We start from the raw sequence: 16754 nt of genomic DNA on the forward strand, positions 1-16754 counted from the left end.
ACTTTGCAAAGTCCCCAACATAGGTTCCATTGCATAACTTGAGGAATCTTAAGTTTTGTAATCTTTCAAATTCTTGATTTGTAATCTCTACAGAGTCATCAAATCCATCTATGTCAAGTGCTATAACCTTGTCCTTCCTCTGCAAGTGAAATTTTGCAATAATGTGAGTAACTTCATCAACTTCCAACCACCACATCTCACAACTCGAACGGGCAAGAAAAAAATGATAAAAATCCCTAAGAAAAGAAAACAAAGGAGTCCTTAATTTTAGGATTCAACTTCTGTTCGAAAAATGAAAATGGAGCTTTTCTTACTTACCTCTTCGGTTCTTATAATATCCAAGGCCTCTTCTACAATCCACAACCTACTCTGCTTTCCAAGTTCACCTAGGATGTCGTCACAGACAATTTTCCTTCCTAGTGCTATGAGTTGATCATGCATCCAAAACTCCTCATTATCCAAAATCGTTATCAAGCACCTCTCAGTAAGGACTTCAATTCCTCTTAGGGGATTTAGTTGACAATGGTCCCACATGTAAATTGGATTAGTCGTCTTCTCATTGAAAAAGAAGCATGATATATCTAGAAAAATATGCTTCTAATTATTGTCTAAGCCATCATAGCTAATTTTCAATTTATTAAGAATCTCTTCTTCAGGTACATTCTTTGAATTGTCCAACATCTCTTTCCAAACTGCTTTGTTTTTCCTTTTAAGTGATGAACCTATCACTTCAATTGCCAAATGAAGCCCTCCCACACTTGAGACAATATCATTTGAAAGCCAACAATAATCATTTGATGGAGAGTTTGTACCAAAGGCATGTCGACAAAAAAGTTGAAGTGCGTGACGAGCATCCATGTCTAGCATCTCGTACTGTCGAATTTTACCATTAAATCCCTCATCTAATGGAATTGTTTTGTCTATTGTTGTAATGATTATGCGAGATCCTGAACATAATGAATAATTTCCTATTAGATGCTCAATATGCTGTTCTTTAGCAACATCATCCAAAACCAGAAGGACCTCCTTAATGTGGAGTACTTCTCTAATCCTCTTCTTCCCTTGTTCACTATCCTTGACTTGTTCTGCCAATCTTGAACCAACAATGTCATATAGTAGTTTCTTTTGCAGCCGGACTTTGCCCTCCTCGGTTGATGAGCCTACTCGAACATCCTCAAGGAAGCTACAACACCTTCCAAAGTGGGAAGACAATTGATTAAAAATGACCTTGGCCATAGTTATTTTACCAATTTCACCCATTCCGCAATTTGCAATAAGCCGTACATCCCGTTGGTCCATAGCTGATAACCATGTCAACTGTTCCACCTGATCATCAAGTCTAACTAAATGTCGATGCACTTCTTTTTGCTTTATCTCCAGCTTCTCCAGTACGTTTTCAACAATTGATTTGACAATCTCTACTTGGCTGCCACGCATAAAAGCGCTTTCATTAGTTGACTAAAATAATTTCATACCCACGCATCGTACGTGGAATTGTCAAAATTTTAACTAGATTGAAGTCATCATGAGCGATATATGATACATTGAATAATTATTATTCGCTAATTTGATATAATTTACTAGATATTACGTACATTTACAAGTGGAGAAATTTATGAAGACTATAGTATTGGCTTACATGATGGCGAAAGTTACGGAGTGGCTACTATATCGTGCATAAGCAAAATTTCGGCATTTATAGCTAAGCCTGGAAAAAAGGTTCAGCACTCATAATAGGAAAATCATGAACCGAGATAGTGCAGACAAATGCAACGTCATCCATTGAACATCGCTATATGTGAAGAAAAATGTATTCCCGAAAAACAAAAAGAAAACAAGCCCAAAACATGTGTCTTGCCTCAACCTATGCATGTAAGTCTTCTATGGATATGATTATGTCAAATGTAATGGCATTTAAAGAGCCGTGTCACAGTAATATTTGTTCAAATTTTAAGATTGAGAGACCTGAGACCATGGGGTTAACTTGATGATTAGGAAATGAAGAAATGTGTGTGGATTAGGCACACATCGCTCGTTTGATTCTCCACACCATCAAGTGGATACAATTCTATGTTTGGACTACCTACCTGGGCTTTGGCTTTACCTGGAGTTACTTGCATAAGTCATAGTTTGGAAATCTACCTATCCAAGGTGGACTTATTGATATTAAAATAAAATGCAGAGGCTCTCTTAGTTTGCTTTCCAGTAACTCCGTCTTTTAGTTAAAACTCCAAAACTCTCAAGCGGCATGTTGGTCAAATTGACTCAAAATAAAAGAAGACACCAAAATAGACCTCAGATTGAAAAGAAAATTTTAAAGACATTAAATGCTACTCTTGTGATAAAAAAAGACATATATCAAAATATTGTAGGGTTAATAAAAGATTGAATGAACTCTCTTTAGATGATAATACTTTATACTAGTTAAACAACATCCTTATTGAAACTAATGATACTTCTTCTAATGAACTTCTTGAAGAAGAAGGTCTTCAAATAAATGAAATACAAACCTCTTCAGAATCAGAATATGAAGACGTCTCTCCCGAAAAACCTATTTCTGAAATAAATATGTTAACAAAAGAAGAAGAATTCCTCCTCAGCACTGTTGATAAGATAACCGACCCAGAAGCCAAAAAAGAATACTTAAATAGACTTCAATCTTCAATGAATATTACCACTAAATCCAATACTTCATACAATCTAAAAGACATTCTTAATAGAAACAAAAACCCCAGTCCAGGCCAATAAATATTAATGATCTCCAAAATGAAATAAAGCAACAAAAATTAGAAATACAAGCCTTGAAAGCAACACAATTAAAAATGAAACAAGAAATCTCTGATATAAAATCTCTTATTGTAAAAGGAAAAGCAAAATTAGAAAATCAAAATGAAATCACTAATACTTCCGATAATTCTAACCGAGGTTTCCTTATGCTATTAATAGAAATAATGTCACGCTCCGATACTCCGAGCGCGTGCCCATCCCTCGGTGGTTGATTAAATTGTGATGTTCCAGGATGCATTGCCGACCCATTCATTTTAATGCGCATGCGGAAGCGAATAATTAAATCCCTAGACAACAATAAGATGTGATAGAAAAGTAGGGCCACAATTTTTTGAAAACCAACCCACACCAATATATACATATCAAGCTATGTCATTTACAATACTAGCCGGTCTATAAACAAGGTCTGCAAGATAGAGGGGTTTAGAGGGCTACAGATCTCCTAATTAGTCGAGTCTTCGACTGAATACTCTGGGATCCTTGACTTCGACAGACACGAGTCCACCACTGAACCCTCTGGTGGGTCTGCTATGCCTTTCTCAAAAGCAACCTCCAGCACCGACATGGGGACCTTAGACTCCGATATGGGGCCCTATTTCTATCCATTCCTCTCCTAACAATACCATGACCTGTATTGATGGGGTACTTTGTGGGGGTAGACCTGCATCAACCAAGACCACGAACCTCACAAGTTCATATGGACCCATCCTCGAGGGTTCCCATGAAGCGGAATAAAGCACTTCTGCTCGATGACCTTTTTCGGCTGTCCAAAATGCTTGGAAAGAGCTACCATCTAAGGATCTGAAGATGTTATCCCACAATGGGGTGAGACGACGTCTCAACAAGTTCACCTCCTAAGCTCTGACTAGGAAGAGAATATGCATTGAGGGCTGCCTAGACACAAACACAAGTCAGATGACTTACCTTTGTCTTAGTCCCTTCCTGCAAGTCAATATGATTCAACCACTCAATTAATCATTTCAACAAATCAATTCATCCAATCAAATCAAGTCATCAATCAATCGACTTAGTTGATTCCATGTCATCAAGACCACCTTTCGGTCAACCATTTCAATACTATCTATCAATCAATACTATCTATCAAGTCGTTTCCTTGAAACGATCGATGCTCACCTAAGCTAATACAATAGAATGCTCGCTTAAGCTGACCCTGATAGATATTATAGCTCACCGAAGTTGATATATATATGCTCACTGAAGCTGATTTATAGATATCTACTCATCCACTGACCATTTCACTGTTTTCATAGTTCCTCGCAAAATAATCGTGTGTGGGTATATGGTAGGCATCAATAAAAATATAATATCTTTATTTTATAAAATCCCATTAATTATATAGTCAATAAAAATATTTTTGGCGTTGTAAACCGACGCTCGGTAATTTTCTAATTAATTATCAAAATTAATAAATTTTGGGATAAATACCCAAAATTACAATCAACACATAAATTGCACAAATTATCATCCGGATAATTAAACCAACCACACCATTGCAATTAACATTAAATTCTTATTGCTGGCTATCCCGGTCTAATTTCCAAAAATAATAATTAATTAAATAATTATCAAAATTAATTATTAAATACCAATAAATGCAACTTAGGTCAGAAAAGCCTAATTAAATACCGAAATGGGTCTGGAAAAATTCCGAACCACTCGAGAGAAATAGTAGAGCTTATCTAGTTGCTAATTGCACTACTCTAACCACCTAACATGCAATATCAAATAACTAAATTGCTAATCTATTCTAACTATCCACTTAATCCATACTTAACTTAAACTAATCAACCCTTAAGCATAATTAACTCCATAAGCGGAGATTAGTGAGTAAACTCACTTGATTAACAATCCGATGGGTTCACTTTGATGGGGACGCGGAGATGATCGACAATCTCCAAAGCAAGGACACCTTTCGAGGTCCGGAAGGGCTCAACGGGCCAAACAATGCATGGGGTCTTGAGGGGGTTTCGGTTCTGAGGTTGGGCCGAACAAGGCTGGATGGAGGTTGGTTAAGGCTGAAATGAGTAGGGACGGGCGGCGGATGGCTGTAGCGGGCTTCCGGCGGTTCGACGGGCGACCAGGCGGCTCTAACAATGGCAAGGGAAGTTCAAATAGCTCTGGGGACGGCCTGGGGTCACGTTTGGGTGGAACGACGGCCAGGGACGCGTGGGATGGGCGTGGCTTTTGTGGGACTCGTGGTGGCAGCGACAGTGACGCGGCGAATCCAAGCAGCTTGGCGAGCGTCGACGGGCTAGGGGAAGGTTGCTGGTTCAAATTCTTTGTAAATTTTGGAGTTCCTCTGGTCTAAAAATGGAGGGCTCGACCGGCTAAGGAAGGAGAGGGAACAACAAGGCTTGAGGGGGCCACTTGGTCTCTCTCTCTATCCTCTTGTCCCCTTGACTTGGCCCCACCACGGTTGCTGGCTTCCTCAACACTCTTGCAACAGCCAAAGCTTCCATAGGAAGCCATTGAGAGGGTCCAAAGGTGTGGGGTATGGGGGGCTACGAATTTTGAAGTGTTTTCCTCTCAAATTGGACTAATCTCTCTCCAATTGAAGTCAATTCAGCCCTAAAAAATTCCACTATCGAGTCCTCGATCAAATTGATATTTTTCCTCGCCAATAGAACCAACTTGCATTCCAAAAACGCGATAAAAAACTTTCCCTTGAATTTTTTGGTCGAAAACGGCCCTATATCGACTTTTCGCAAAAAATATTGGTTTGCAGAAAAATCTTCAGAGGATGAGTTAACGTTCCTAAAATAACTCGTGACATGACAGAACTTTCAATTTCTAAAATCGGATTCAAATTTGAGGTTAATTTTAATCTGGCGCGATTTTAGCGTGACCTAGCATACTGGGTAGCTTTCAGAAATTTTTAGTGCAAATGACTCATGGTTGATTTTTTTTGAACCACAATGAACCTCTTCGACACATTGGCAACTTTCGGTGGTCATAAAAATCTCGAGGTTTCAAATATGGACACAATGTACCAAAACGACAGAAAAATTAGTCTAGTACTGGTCGACGAGAATTTTGTAATTTGGTGGAATCACCCACGTTTAGCCACACATCTTTGTCAAACCGACCTATCTCTGATCTCTAATCGACTTATAACTGAGCCGTAATGATCTCTGCAGATGAGCACGGTCGAATAATCGATTCCTGGTCGAATTCCCAAGTCTATTGCATTAAAATTCCTTAATGACTTCCCCAGATAGTCTAGTTATCTCAGGAGTGATCAGCTTTGAGAATAGTATTATAGGTGCGTCGATGAAAGACCCGATTTATTTAATTGAAAATAGAATTGAAAATTTCAAGGTGTCACAAATAACCTCTAGGAAATGGATAATAAATATAATGATAAAAATCAACAATGAATTTATTATTGAAACAACAACATTCTTTGATATAGGGGCGGATCTCAATTGTATCAAAGAATGCCTTATCCCAACAAAATACTTTGATAAAACTTCTAAATCTCTAAAATTAGTCTCACGAGACAAATTAAATATCCAATACAAATTGCTAGAAACCTTAATAATAAAAAACCAAATGTCCTACAAAACATCTTTTCTTTTAGTAAAAAATATGAGTCAACAAGTAATTCTAGGAACACATTTCATACAATTAATTCAACCTTTTACAGTTATTAACGAAGGAATTGAAACTCATTCTCTAAATAGAAAAGTCACTTTTAACTTCATAACAAAACCACAAAAGAGAAGCATAAATATTTGATAAGAATATTCTATTTCATAAATAAATTGCCTTATAAAAGACAAAGAAAACCAGCTTGAATTCTTTAAAGAAGATTTGGAATTCAAAAGAATAGAGGAAAATCTTATAAAACCAAACATCATAGAAAAAATAGCATCTCTACAAAAACGCATAGAAAAAACTATATGCTCTACTTTACCCAATGCTTTTTGGGAAAGAAAGAAGTATATTGTTGCTTTTTGGGAAAGAAAGAAGTATATTGTTGATTTACTTTATGAACAAGATTTTTCTGAAAACGAAACACCTACAAAAGCTCGCCCTACACAAATGAACCAAGATGTTTGAAAGTTTTGCCAAATAGAAATGCAAGACCTCTTGAACAAAAACTCATACGAAAAAAGCCAGTCACTATGGAACTGTTTTGCTTTCTACGTTAATAAAAATACTGAACTAGAAAGAGGAGTTATGAGATTAGTTATTAATTATAAACCTTTAAATACAGCTCTTAGATGGATAAGATATCCAATACCCAATAAAAAAGGCTTGCTAAACAGATTATGTAGATAAAAAATATTTTCAAAATTTGACATAAAGTCAGGTTTTTTGACAAATACAAATAAGTGAAAATGATAAATATAAGACATCTTTTACTATCCCTTTCGGCCAATACAAATGGAATGTTATGCCATTTGTTCTAAAAAAAATGCTCATTCAGAATTCTAGAGAATCATGAATGAAATTTTCAATCCTTATTCAGAATACATTATAGTTTATATAGATGATGTTCTAGTCTTCTCCTCTAATATAGAACAACATTTCAAACATTTGTCTACTTTTATAAAAATAATCATACAAAATGGTCTAGTAGTTTCTCCTACTAAAATTGCACTCTTTTAGACCAAAATTAGATTCCTAGGTCATTATATCCATTTAGGCACCATAATTCCCATAGAAAGATCAATCTCATTTACTGACAAATTCCCAGATGAGATTAAAGACAAAACTCAATTACAAAGGTTCTTAGGTAGTCTCAATTATATTATAGATTTCTTTCCCAATATAAATATTATTTGCAAACCCTTACACTAAAGGTTACAAAAGGATCCTCCGCCATAGACTTCAGTCCATACAAACATTGTCAAACAAATAAAGATTCATGTTAAAGAAATACCATACTTACACCTAGCTGACCCATCCACTTTCATGAAATTATATATATATACACACACACACATGAATTATATGAAAATATTTAATATAATATCTAGTCCTGAATTATTAATGAAAATACTATATTGAATGTTTTCATAAAATTCAGGAGTTGTATTGATTATGTATAAAAAAATCATGAATTATATTAGATAAATTTAAAGTTCAAAGATTACATTACATATTGAGTTAAAGTTCAGAACCATATTGACCAAATTAAAATTTTATGGATCAAATTGCACATTTGGTCAAAGATCATAAATTGTTTGTTAGTCCCGTAGATTACTTTTAACTATCTCGTAGGCTTTGTTAAATAAAATATGAAAAAGTATCTAATTGAATATCTAAAATTAAAATGAAGAAGGAAACTTATATTTTTCTGTCTTTTATCAATCGAAAGAAAATCTCTAGATGCACATATTATAGGAAACTAGACATTTTATAGGTATCGAAAAAAAAAATCAAAATTACTTTTGATTTGCGCGATATTCCTATTGCGACCATTTACCTTCCATGCAGAATGGATCACTTCTGGTAGCCCAAAACATGGTGGAGAAGAGGAACCAAGTCCCGCAAACATTGAATAGTTAAAAGTCGAGAGTGTTAAGAGGTATGTCATTTTCTGTTTTAGACGCTTTGTTTTTTAAATGAAGCGGCCCGGACTTTTCAGCAAGTGAAATTTTTTTTTTGGACTCCTTAAAAGACTGTAAAGGCAAATTTGCTGCTAATCAGTTAAGTTCACAATTATTTTCCTTTTTGGCTTGATAAGATACATGTGCAAACCCATAGGTCCAGGGTTGCATTTCCTGAAAATGAACCGAGGTCCCGCCTTCTGAGAATTATATGTAGCTTTCTACGGATGTCTCTGTGGATAAATAATCTAATAATTCATTAGTAACAACTACTGACTCTAATGTTTGGGATATGTTTGTAAAAGATACTAAGGTGATACTTATAAGGAAAATAAGAACTTAGACATCTATTATATTGCATTATCCTAGTCAAGTGGAATACATAAAGTCACCGAAGCTCAACTTTTTTTTTGGTAGATTTAATTTTTAAGATAACATGATGTCGTTTGAGGGTATTGTATTGTTGTAATAAATATAAATCCTTGAAAATTTATATTAATTCAATGCGACAGTCAAGTCGATGCGAGAATCTTTCTCAAAAGGATAGGAGATTTTTTCTGGTCTGGTCTGCGGGAAGAAACAAGTTGGTCGGCTCCCTTCAACATCAATAATCTAATCGTCTATTTCCCACCTAACGTTCTGCAGCAGCAAGTGGACACTAGGGGTGTGCAAAATACCCGGAACCGCCCACCGCCCGGAACCGGGACCGGAACCGCCCGGAACCGGCGGTTCTTGAGGGAACCGGTCCGGTTCCAGTTCCAATTTTTGAGAACCGGTGGGAACTGTCCGGTTCCCGGTTCCATGGGCGGATCCGCCCACCCGGACCGGACCGGTTCCCTTTTAATATTAAAAATACTAAAATTGAATACAAAGCAATTGTTTTGTGGCAATTGTTTTTGTTGCAGGATGAATACAAAGCTAAATATTGGGGAATTCTTATGCTTTTTCGTTGTTTAGTTTATTTATTAATATAATGATGAATGTGATGTATTCAATAAAGTCTTGTTTAGTTGCACTTCCTTTGTTTTCTTGTGTTTGGATGGTGCCTCATTTCACCTCCTTTGATTTGTTTGTGCGACTTGTGATATTTTTCCGAACCTAATGAAGGATATGTCCAGTTCATAGCTTTAAGAGAGACCCATTTTCTTAAACACTTACTACTCTCTCTGTCTCTATATCAACTTACCTACATCCATTCCTTCATTGGTTGCATTTATAGTTGCAACAAATGAATTTTTGTTCCACGTACTTAAATTTGGTTTTTCTTTTTTGGCTTGCTTTGATGTCATGTAGTCGTTTATGTTGAAAATCAAAAAAATTGTTTCGCGTCAAGATCGGTTCCATGGATCCACCCAGGAACCGGACCGACCGCGGTCCGGTTCCCTGGGTGGATCCGGTCCGGTCCGGTCCGGTTCCCGGGTGGATCCATGCAACAAACGGGTGGATCCCGGTTCCAATTTTTCGGAACCGGTCCTTAGCGGGCGGTTCCCGGTTCTAGGTTGGGAACCGCCCGCCCGGACCATGCACACCCCTAGTGGACACCAGCAAAGGCGTCCAAGACTTTTTAACGAGTTCTAGAAATTTGTAAAGACTCCTTGGGAGACCATAAAGGTCAATTAGAAGCTCTAAGGCATCAAGTCCTTAAATTGTTGAAAATGTTTACCGATGCCCCTCAACTTTTTTTTTGTGCAACCAAATTCCTAGAACTGTATACTTTTTGTGCTCTCATTCATATCTTCGCTCAAATCTGAGAGAAGGGTCGGTGTCCTCATCGCTTCTACTCGTACGTTGAAGAAGATCAGAGAGACTGTCTATACTGGACTTTGAGGTGGTGGACATTGCAAAGCTCGGGGACTTGGAGAGGAGCGTTTTCGTGGATAACCCATTGAAGAAGATCGAAGAGGACAATCCCCCGCTTCTCAAGGTGCTTTATTTGCAAGTGGAGAGGACCAAAGCGAGCAAAGAGTGCAATCGTGTCACGCCCCGACCCTCTCGGGAACGCGCCCATCCTTCTACCAGGTCGATCTTAAAGTGCGATATCCCAGACTAAGTATCGCCGACCCTTTCATTTTATTACGGATGCGGAAGCAGTTATAAATCCCCAAACAATAAAACAATGAGATAGCAAAGCGGGCCATATTTTTAATATTGAAATTCACAACCACACTTTTATTAACAACGCAACTCATAGTATATTTACAATATTATTCACAGCATACTTGTCTCACACCTATCTACACTAAGACAGGGTTTACAAAAGGGATGAGATCTCAATCCACATCCGGGTTACACTCAAGATCCCTCTCTGGATCATCTTCTTCTTCAAAAGTCTTTCTCCCCTTCAGGTTCCTCCTCCTCAGCTTCTTCTCAGGGTCCTGAAATGGTTATTCAATAACCAATGAGACCACGTCTCAACGAGTTTTACCCCCTAAGACTCGATTAGTAAACCAATACATTTCTTGGTTGCCTAAGCACAGCACGAGTCAGATGACTTATCTTGGCCTCAGATTCCATCTGCATATTAGTATAATTCAATAGGTACTCAAACAATTACATCACTGATCGAAAGCATTGATCAAATCGACTTAGTCGATTTCATGTCAGTCGGACCATTTTTAGGTCATTCATCCCACACCAAGCAATTTCTTAGATTTAGTGGCTTTATGGTCCCACCCGACCCTCTGAAGATTCAATTTAGGAATAAATATTAAATTCACTCCTAAATTACTTTAGCACCAAATAAAGCTCAAATAAATAAACAGATTGCACCATGACAATCAGCACGAAATTCCGGTCACCGACCATCCCGGATGAATTTCCGGAAAGTAAATAATTAAATAATAAATTTCGAAAATTTAAATAAATAATTATAAAAATCCAATTTAGGCCCGTAATGCCGGGTTGGACGCGAAACGAGCCCTGAAAATTACTGAGACTCGTTCAATAATTAACATGGCATGCCTACTTGCTAATGTCTATTTCTAACCACCTAACATGCATCATTAACTCTCTAATTTAATTTATCTAAATTAATCTAACCACCTAATTGCATTTAATTAAATCTAACCAACCCTAAGTATAATTAGCAAACTAAGAAAGTATTAGTGAGTAAAACTCACTTGCATTAAATGAAGGCTGGGACATCGAGACGACGATGCAACGGCGGCTGAACTTAGGCCGGGCCAAGAACTTCATGCCCGAAGAAACTTTGGACTTCAAGATTGGGCTGACTTCTTTAATCACTTGGGCTTGAAAATACTGAATTGTGGGCTGCTTGCTGGGCCAGAATTAAACTGAAAATGGGCTCTCTCTTTGGATTGAAATAAGCCAAATTGCTAGGCTTCAATTCTAATTGATGATGGGCTGAGTTTCCTTGGGCTGATGGGCCAACCAAGAGGCAACAAAAGCTGCCGATGGGCCTCGGACTGCAAGGCCAATGTTGCTGAAATCTACGGTAGCTGGACTCCACGAGCTGAGTTGGGCCGAATGTTGGACTGGGAAGCTCGAGCGTGAAGATGGAAGAAACGGAAGCAGCTTGCGTCTCTCGTGGTGTCTCGGACATGTGGAGGGAGAGATCTCTCAATGGAGCTGGTCACGTGGATGAAGAGGGAGCAGCTTCAGTCTTCAATTCGATGGAGTGTTAACCGAGTGGGGTTGAAGGCGCGCAAACCGGTGAAGTTGAAATTAAATTGCTGCCGACAAAGCCTAGTGGAGGATGCAGCTTTGATCTTCGATGCAGCTGTTCTTCGGTCCAATCTTCAATGGACTCCTCTAGGCGTGCAAGGATGTGAAGAGGGCCGTGTGGATGAAGGACAACACATCACTAAGTCAACAACTCAGCTTTGTTGGACTCTTTTGTGGACCGAATTTGGCAGAGAAATGGAGCTCCGTGGATGAAGATGGAGTCCTCGCTGGGTTGTTTCGAAGGAGCTCCGGGGAATTGAAAAATAAAATGGAGACGTACACAGGAGGGGATAGGGACGGCAAGCAATTAGAGGGCAATTGGATTTCTAGCTCAAGTAGACTAGAATAGAGCTTAAAGTCCACATCTCTATCCACCTAATTTAATGCAATGTCCCCTAATTCTTTCCATAACTTAAATTTCTCAAAAATATCCAAATTGAAGTCCAATTTCTAGCCCCATTTCAAATTCCGAATTTCACCAATTAAATTCAATCTCCTCACTCAATTTCCCAAATTGAGGCCCGATTCGATGAAGAAAAATCCCAAATGATTTTCTATAAATCCACGACACACAAAGGCTCGGCCTGAGAGTCCAATTTTTCATTAATTTAGCCAATCTGAATTTATGTTGATTTTCTGCAACGTTCGAACCCATTTTCCGTAAAAATCCCGATACCTCCGAGAAATCTTCTGAGACTGAGTTGACGTTCCTAAAATAGCTTGTGAAACCATCGAACTTTCGATTTCTGAAATCTGACTCAAATTGACGGTTAATTTCACTTCGGCGTGCTTTTAATGTGACCTAGACTACCGGCTAACTTTAAGATATTTTTAAGTGCAAATAACCCGTGGTCGATTTTCTTCGAACCACTATGAACCCACTCGACTCATTAGCGACTCTTGATTGTTGTGAAAATCTCGAGGACCCAAATGCGGGCACAGGGTACCAAAACAATAAGAAAATCAATCTAGTGCCAGTCGACGAGAATTTTTCAATTTAGTGGTGTCACCCACGATTAGCCACACATCTCTATCGATCCAGTCTATCTCTAATTTCAAATCGATTTTTAACTGTGCCATAATGGCCTCTAAAGATGGACACGGTCGAGGAGCCGATTTATGATTGAGTTCTCAAGTCTAATTGCCTTAAAATTCCTAATAATTTCCCCAGATAGTCTAGTTATCTCAAGAATGATCAGTTTTGAAAATAGCCCTATAGACACGTCAATAAAATGCATGATTTATTCAGTAGAAGACAGAGTTGAAAAATCTGGATATCACAAATCGTCTATAAAACTAAAAGGAGACAAATGCATTTCTCATGAATTTCGTGAATTAATTTCATTTTTTTGCGGAATGAATTCATCTTTAAGCAGAACAATGCAATCTAGAACGTAAAACAAAACTTCTTGCAAATGGAGATGCAAGCATTTCTCCAAAATTAAATTTTTTGTTTGATTTTTCTTATTTTATTAGGTTAATACCAAGAAAAACCCCAAACTAATATGCCAGTGACAAATTTACCTCAAATAAATTTTTTGACCACAAAAAACCCAAAATGGTATATTTATGACACATTTTTTTGTTTGATTTTTTTGAAGCAACTGTTTATAGTTGACATATAACAACCACATCAGCATCTCCATTTGTAATTTTAATAGAATTTGAACAAAACAAGTATATATTTTAGGGATCCATTTTATAAATAAAAAAAATGTTGAGGAACCTGATTGGATATTTTGCAATGGTTGAAGGACTCCTATAACTCTATTTTTTTTTAAATAAGGCTCGTGATCAACTACACAAGGCCAATAGCGGGTGAAACACGTGGCATTATTGGGAAATATTTTAGGAATGATATTTCTAAAGCTTGGAAACATTAATTAGTACTCATAAGCACTATTAATTGGAAATCAAGTCTATCACTTATTTGAGACTTTGTTTCTCGGGACCCAAGATCAAGTTCTTCTTCCCTATGTTATTTTTATTTCCGAGGAAAGTACATCTCAAGTGCCATAATTTTGCACAAAGGGACACTTAAGTGCCATAACTTACGAAAGGTACACTTAAGTGTCACATTCAAAGAAAAACAGATCACTTAAGTGTCACTCTGGCCAAAATCCGGCCAAATTGCATACGTTGCATTTTTCTGGCGGAGCGAGTGCAAAATGACACCGTTTTGCACGACATGGCCAAATAATGCAAAAACGGCGTCGTTTTAGGTTGACGTGATAAAAATAATATAAAACTTAATTAAATTAATTTTAGTTAAAATATTTCAAAATAAAAATTTTAATATTAAAAAATTAAAAAGAAAAGGGGGCGGAGGCGGCTGAGGGCTAGCCGGGAGGCAGCGGTGACGGAGGGGAGGCTCGGCCGGGGGTCGCGGGCCCAGCCGGGGCCGGCGACCCGGTTGATCGGTGGTGAGGGCTCGTGAGCCCTCGCCCAGATTGGGGCAAGGGTCATGAGCCCTCGCCATAGATCTAGGCGAGGGCAGCGGGGCCGCGGCCCTCGGACAAATCTAGTGAGGGTCGCAACGAGGGCCCTCACCCGAGATCCGACAAGGGTTGGTAGCCCTCGCCACCGATCGGCCGAGGTTGTCGGCCCGCCTTGGCCTGGCGACCTCAACCAAGCCTCCCCCTCCGTCGTCGGCCCTTCCCCCGACAACGACAGGGAGCCCTTAGCCCCCCCCCCCCTTTTAAATTTTTTTAAATTTTTTATATTAAAATTATTATTTTTAAATATTTTAACTAATTTTAATTTAATTTAATTTAATTATTTTTTATATTATTTTGTTTACCACGTCAGCCTAAAACGACAACATTTTTGCATTATTTGGCCACATCAGCATGCAAAACGGTGTCGTTTTACACTCGTTCCACTGGAAAAATGCGACGTATGCAATTTGGTTGATTTGGCTGGCACTTAAGTGATCCGTTTTCTTTAAATGTGGCACTTAAGTATACATTTAAGTAAGTTATGGCACTTAAGTGTCTCTTCATGCAAAGTTATGATACTTGAGGTGTACTTTTCTCTTTTATTTCCTACCTTTTGAAAATTATTTAGGCATTCAGAATTGACATGTCTCGCGTGATTTCTTAGCGTTTCCAAAATTTTTCTTAGAGGAATGATTAGAACAATAGCCAGAGGTCAGATTTATCTTACGTCTTATTTTCCACATGTGATTCTAATTGATGCTTGAATTCTATTCTTCAATGCATGATTAGAATCACTCAATTGTCTTACAGCTATATGAATGCATATAGATGAAGGGGGGGTAAGACATGCTCCACACTTTCCAGGTCTTTTCCCAGCAGCTACAGTTGACTGCTTTTTGGTTTGAATCATTCACGGGTGCCGCATCCTGCCATAATAAATAAATTTAGACTCAATTTCAGTGGAGACTATCATTTTCGTGCCCCTAATAAATTCGGATAAATGATGGATACTTGCACCCTGCCCCACTTGATCGCACTAAAGCATCGGGTCTTTACTAGAAAGATGGACATTACAATAAAGAACCAAGAAAAGAAAAAGGAAAAGCAAAGAATAGTCATGAGTCACAGCTAGCCTTTGCATATTTTTCTTTAACCACTCTTAGCACCAACTTTTCTGGTGTGAATTAGAAATTAGGAAGAAATATGGAATAACGTTAAGACTGGGGTTTAGCTGTTTCTCACTAAATCTTAAAGGTCTTATAGTTCATATAAAACTCTGAAGCTGTCCAATTATCAATTTGGACACTAGTTCTAACGAATACAACAAAGCCTTAACTCCTGGCTGAGGAAACGACCCAGAAATTCTTTCCAAAAGTTGGAAGAGCGAAGAGCACATACTTGTTTCAACGTCCATAAAATCCATATTTTTCGGTTTCTGCACATGACAAGAGGTGGTCGGGTCAAAGACACCGCCAATAAAACGGTATGCTAGAGCCAAATCGGGTAAAGCCACATTCAAAGAAAAATATGGTACTTGTTAATATAAAATGCAGAATGAAATTACCGATATAAGAGCATTCAATGTTAGCTGAGTTCACTCCCATGTGGAGGAAGCTTAATGAATAGCAAGTCCAAAAGGGTTTCAGCCCATATGACAAGTCAAATGGAGAAATAGGATTTTTCACTATCTTTTAAGTGGTAGCTGCAAAGAAGTTAGTAGAGATGTAGTAACCAGAGAAAATGATAAAGCAAACCTGGGTTTTAAGGATCAGTCTGATTTATATCAAGCTGGCATCGGAGGTCAATTCGTGGTCTGGATAAGTTGAAATTTTGTTTGCTTGTTTGTGGCGCACTCTTCTCGAATCTGGACTGTTTGATTTTTGTTTTGAAGCTCCCCACACCAGGTTTTTTGTGAGTTGATCAAAACTTGCGTTTTTGGTCTCATGGTTTTTTTTTATCTCCTTACACCGTGGAAGTTTTTACGTAAAAAATCGCCTTGTGTTTGCGTGCTTGATATTTATTTTGCTTTACTATATCAGGTCCCTATTAGGTTTACACAAGATGTGAGATTATTTTATTCTGCTACATTAATTTGATATTGTTAAAGTTGTTACTATTCTCCTATCATAGTGGTATAAGAGCCATTATGTCCCTTGCTATCAATCAGTATTATTCAAGTTTCTTCCGTGATCGAGTTTTCGTCATCATATTAGAACCATTATGGTCCATATGAATTTTCTCAAGTTCTAATAGTTTCTCATCTAAA

At 37.9% G+C, this 16754-nt stretch overlaps 1 protein-coding gene across 1 annotated transcript; it reads right to left on the reverse strand.

Annotated features, from left to right (window-relative positions):
* Positions 1 to 597: 597 nt before the first annotated feature.
* LOC120292008 (disease resistance protein RUN1-like) lies at positions 598 to 3352 on the reverse strand. The gene is made up of 2 exons (XM_039309850.1): positions 3258 to 3352; positions 598 to 1426 (listed from the first exon to the last, which is right to left on the reverse strand). The coding sequence occupies exons 1-2, from the start codon at positions 3350 to 3352 to the stop codon at positions 598 to 600; spliced, it is 924 nt and encodes a 307-aa protein (XP_039165784.1).
* Between the last annotated feature and the right edge of the window lie 13402 nt (positions 3353 to 16754).

Source organism: Eucalyptus grandis, chromosome 3 (assembly GCF_016545825.1).
Source record: "Eucalyptus grandis isolate ANBG69807.140 chromosome 3, ASM1654582v1, whole genome shotgun sequence".
Taxonomy (NCBI): domain Eukaryota; kingdom Viridiplantae; phylum Streptophyta; class Magnoliopsida; order Myrtales; family Myrtaceae; genus Eucalyptus; species Eucalyptus grandis.

Coding starts and splice junctions, on each gene's coding strand:
- LOC120292008 (XM_039309850.1), bottom strand. CDS start 3,352: ATGTCGGTGCTGGAGGTTGCTTTTGAGAAAGGCATAGCAGACCCACCA. Junction 1,427..3,257: donor TCGAAGTCAAGGATCCCAGA/GTATTCAGTCGA, acceptor TATGCGTGGCAG/CCAAGTAGAGATTGTCAAAT.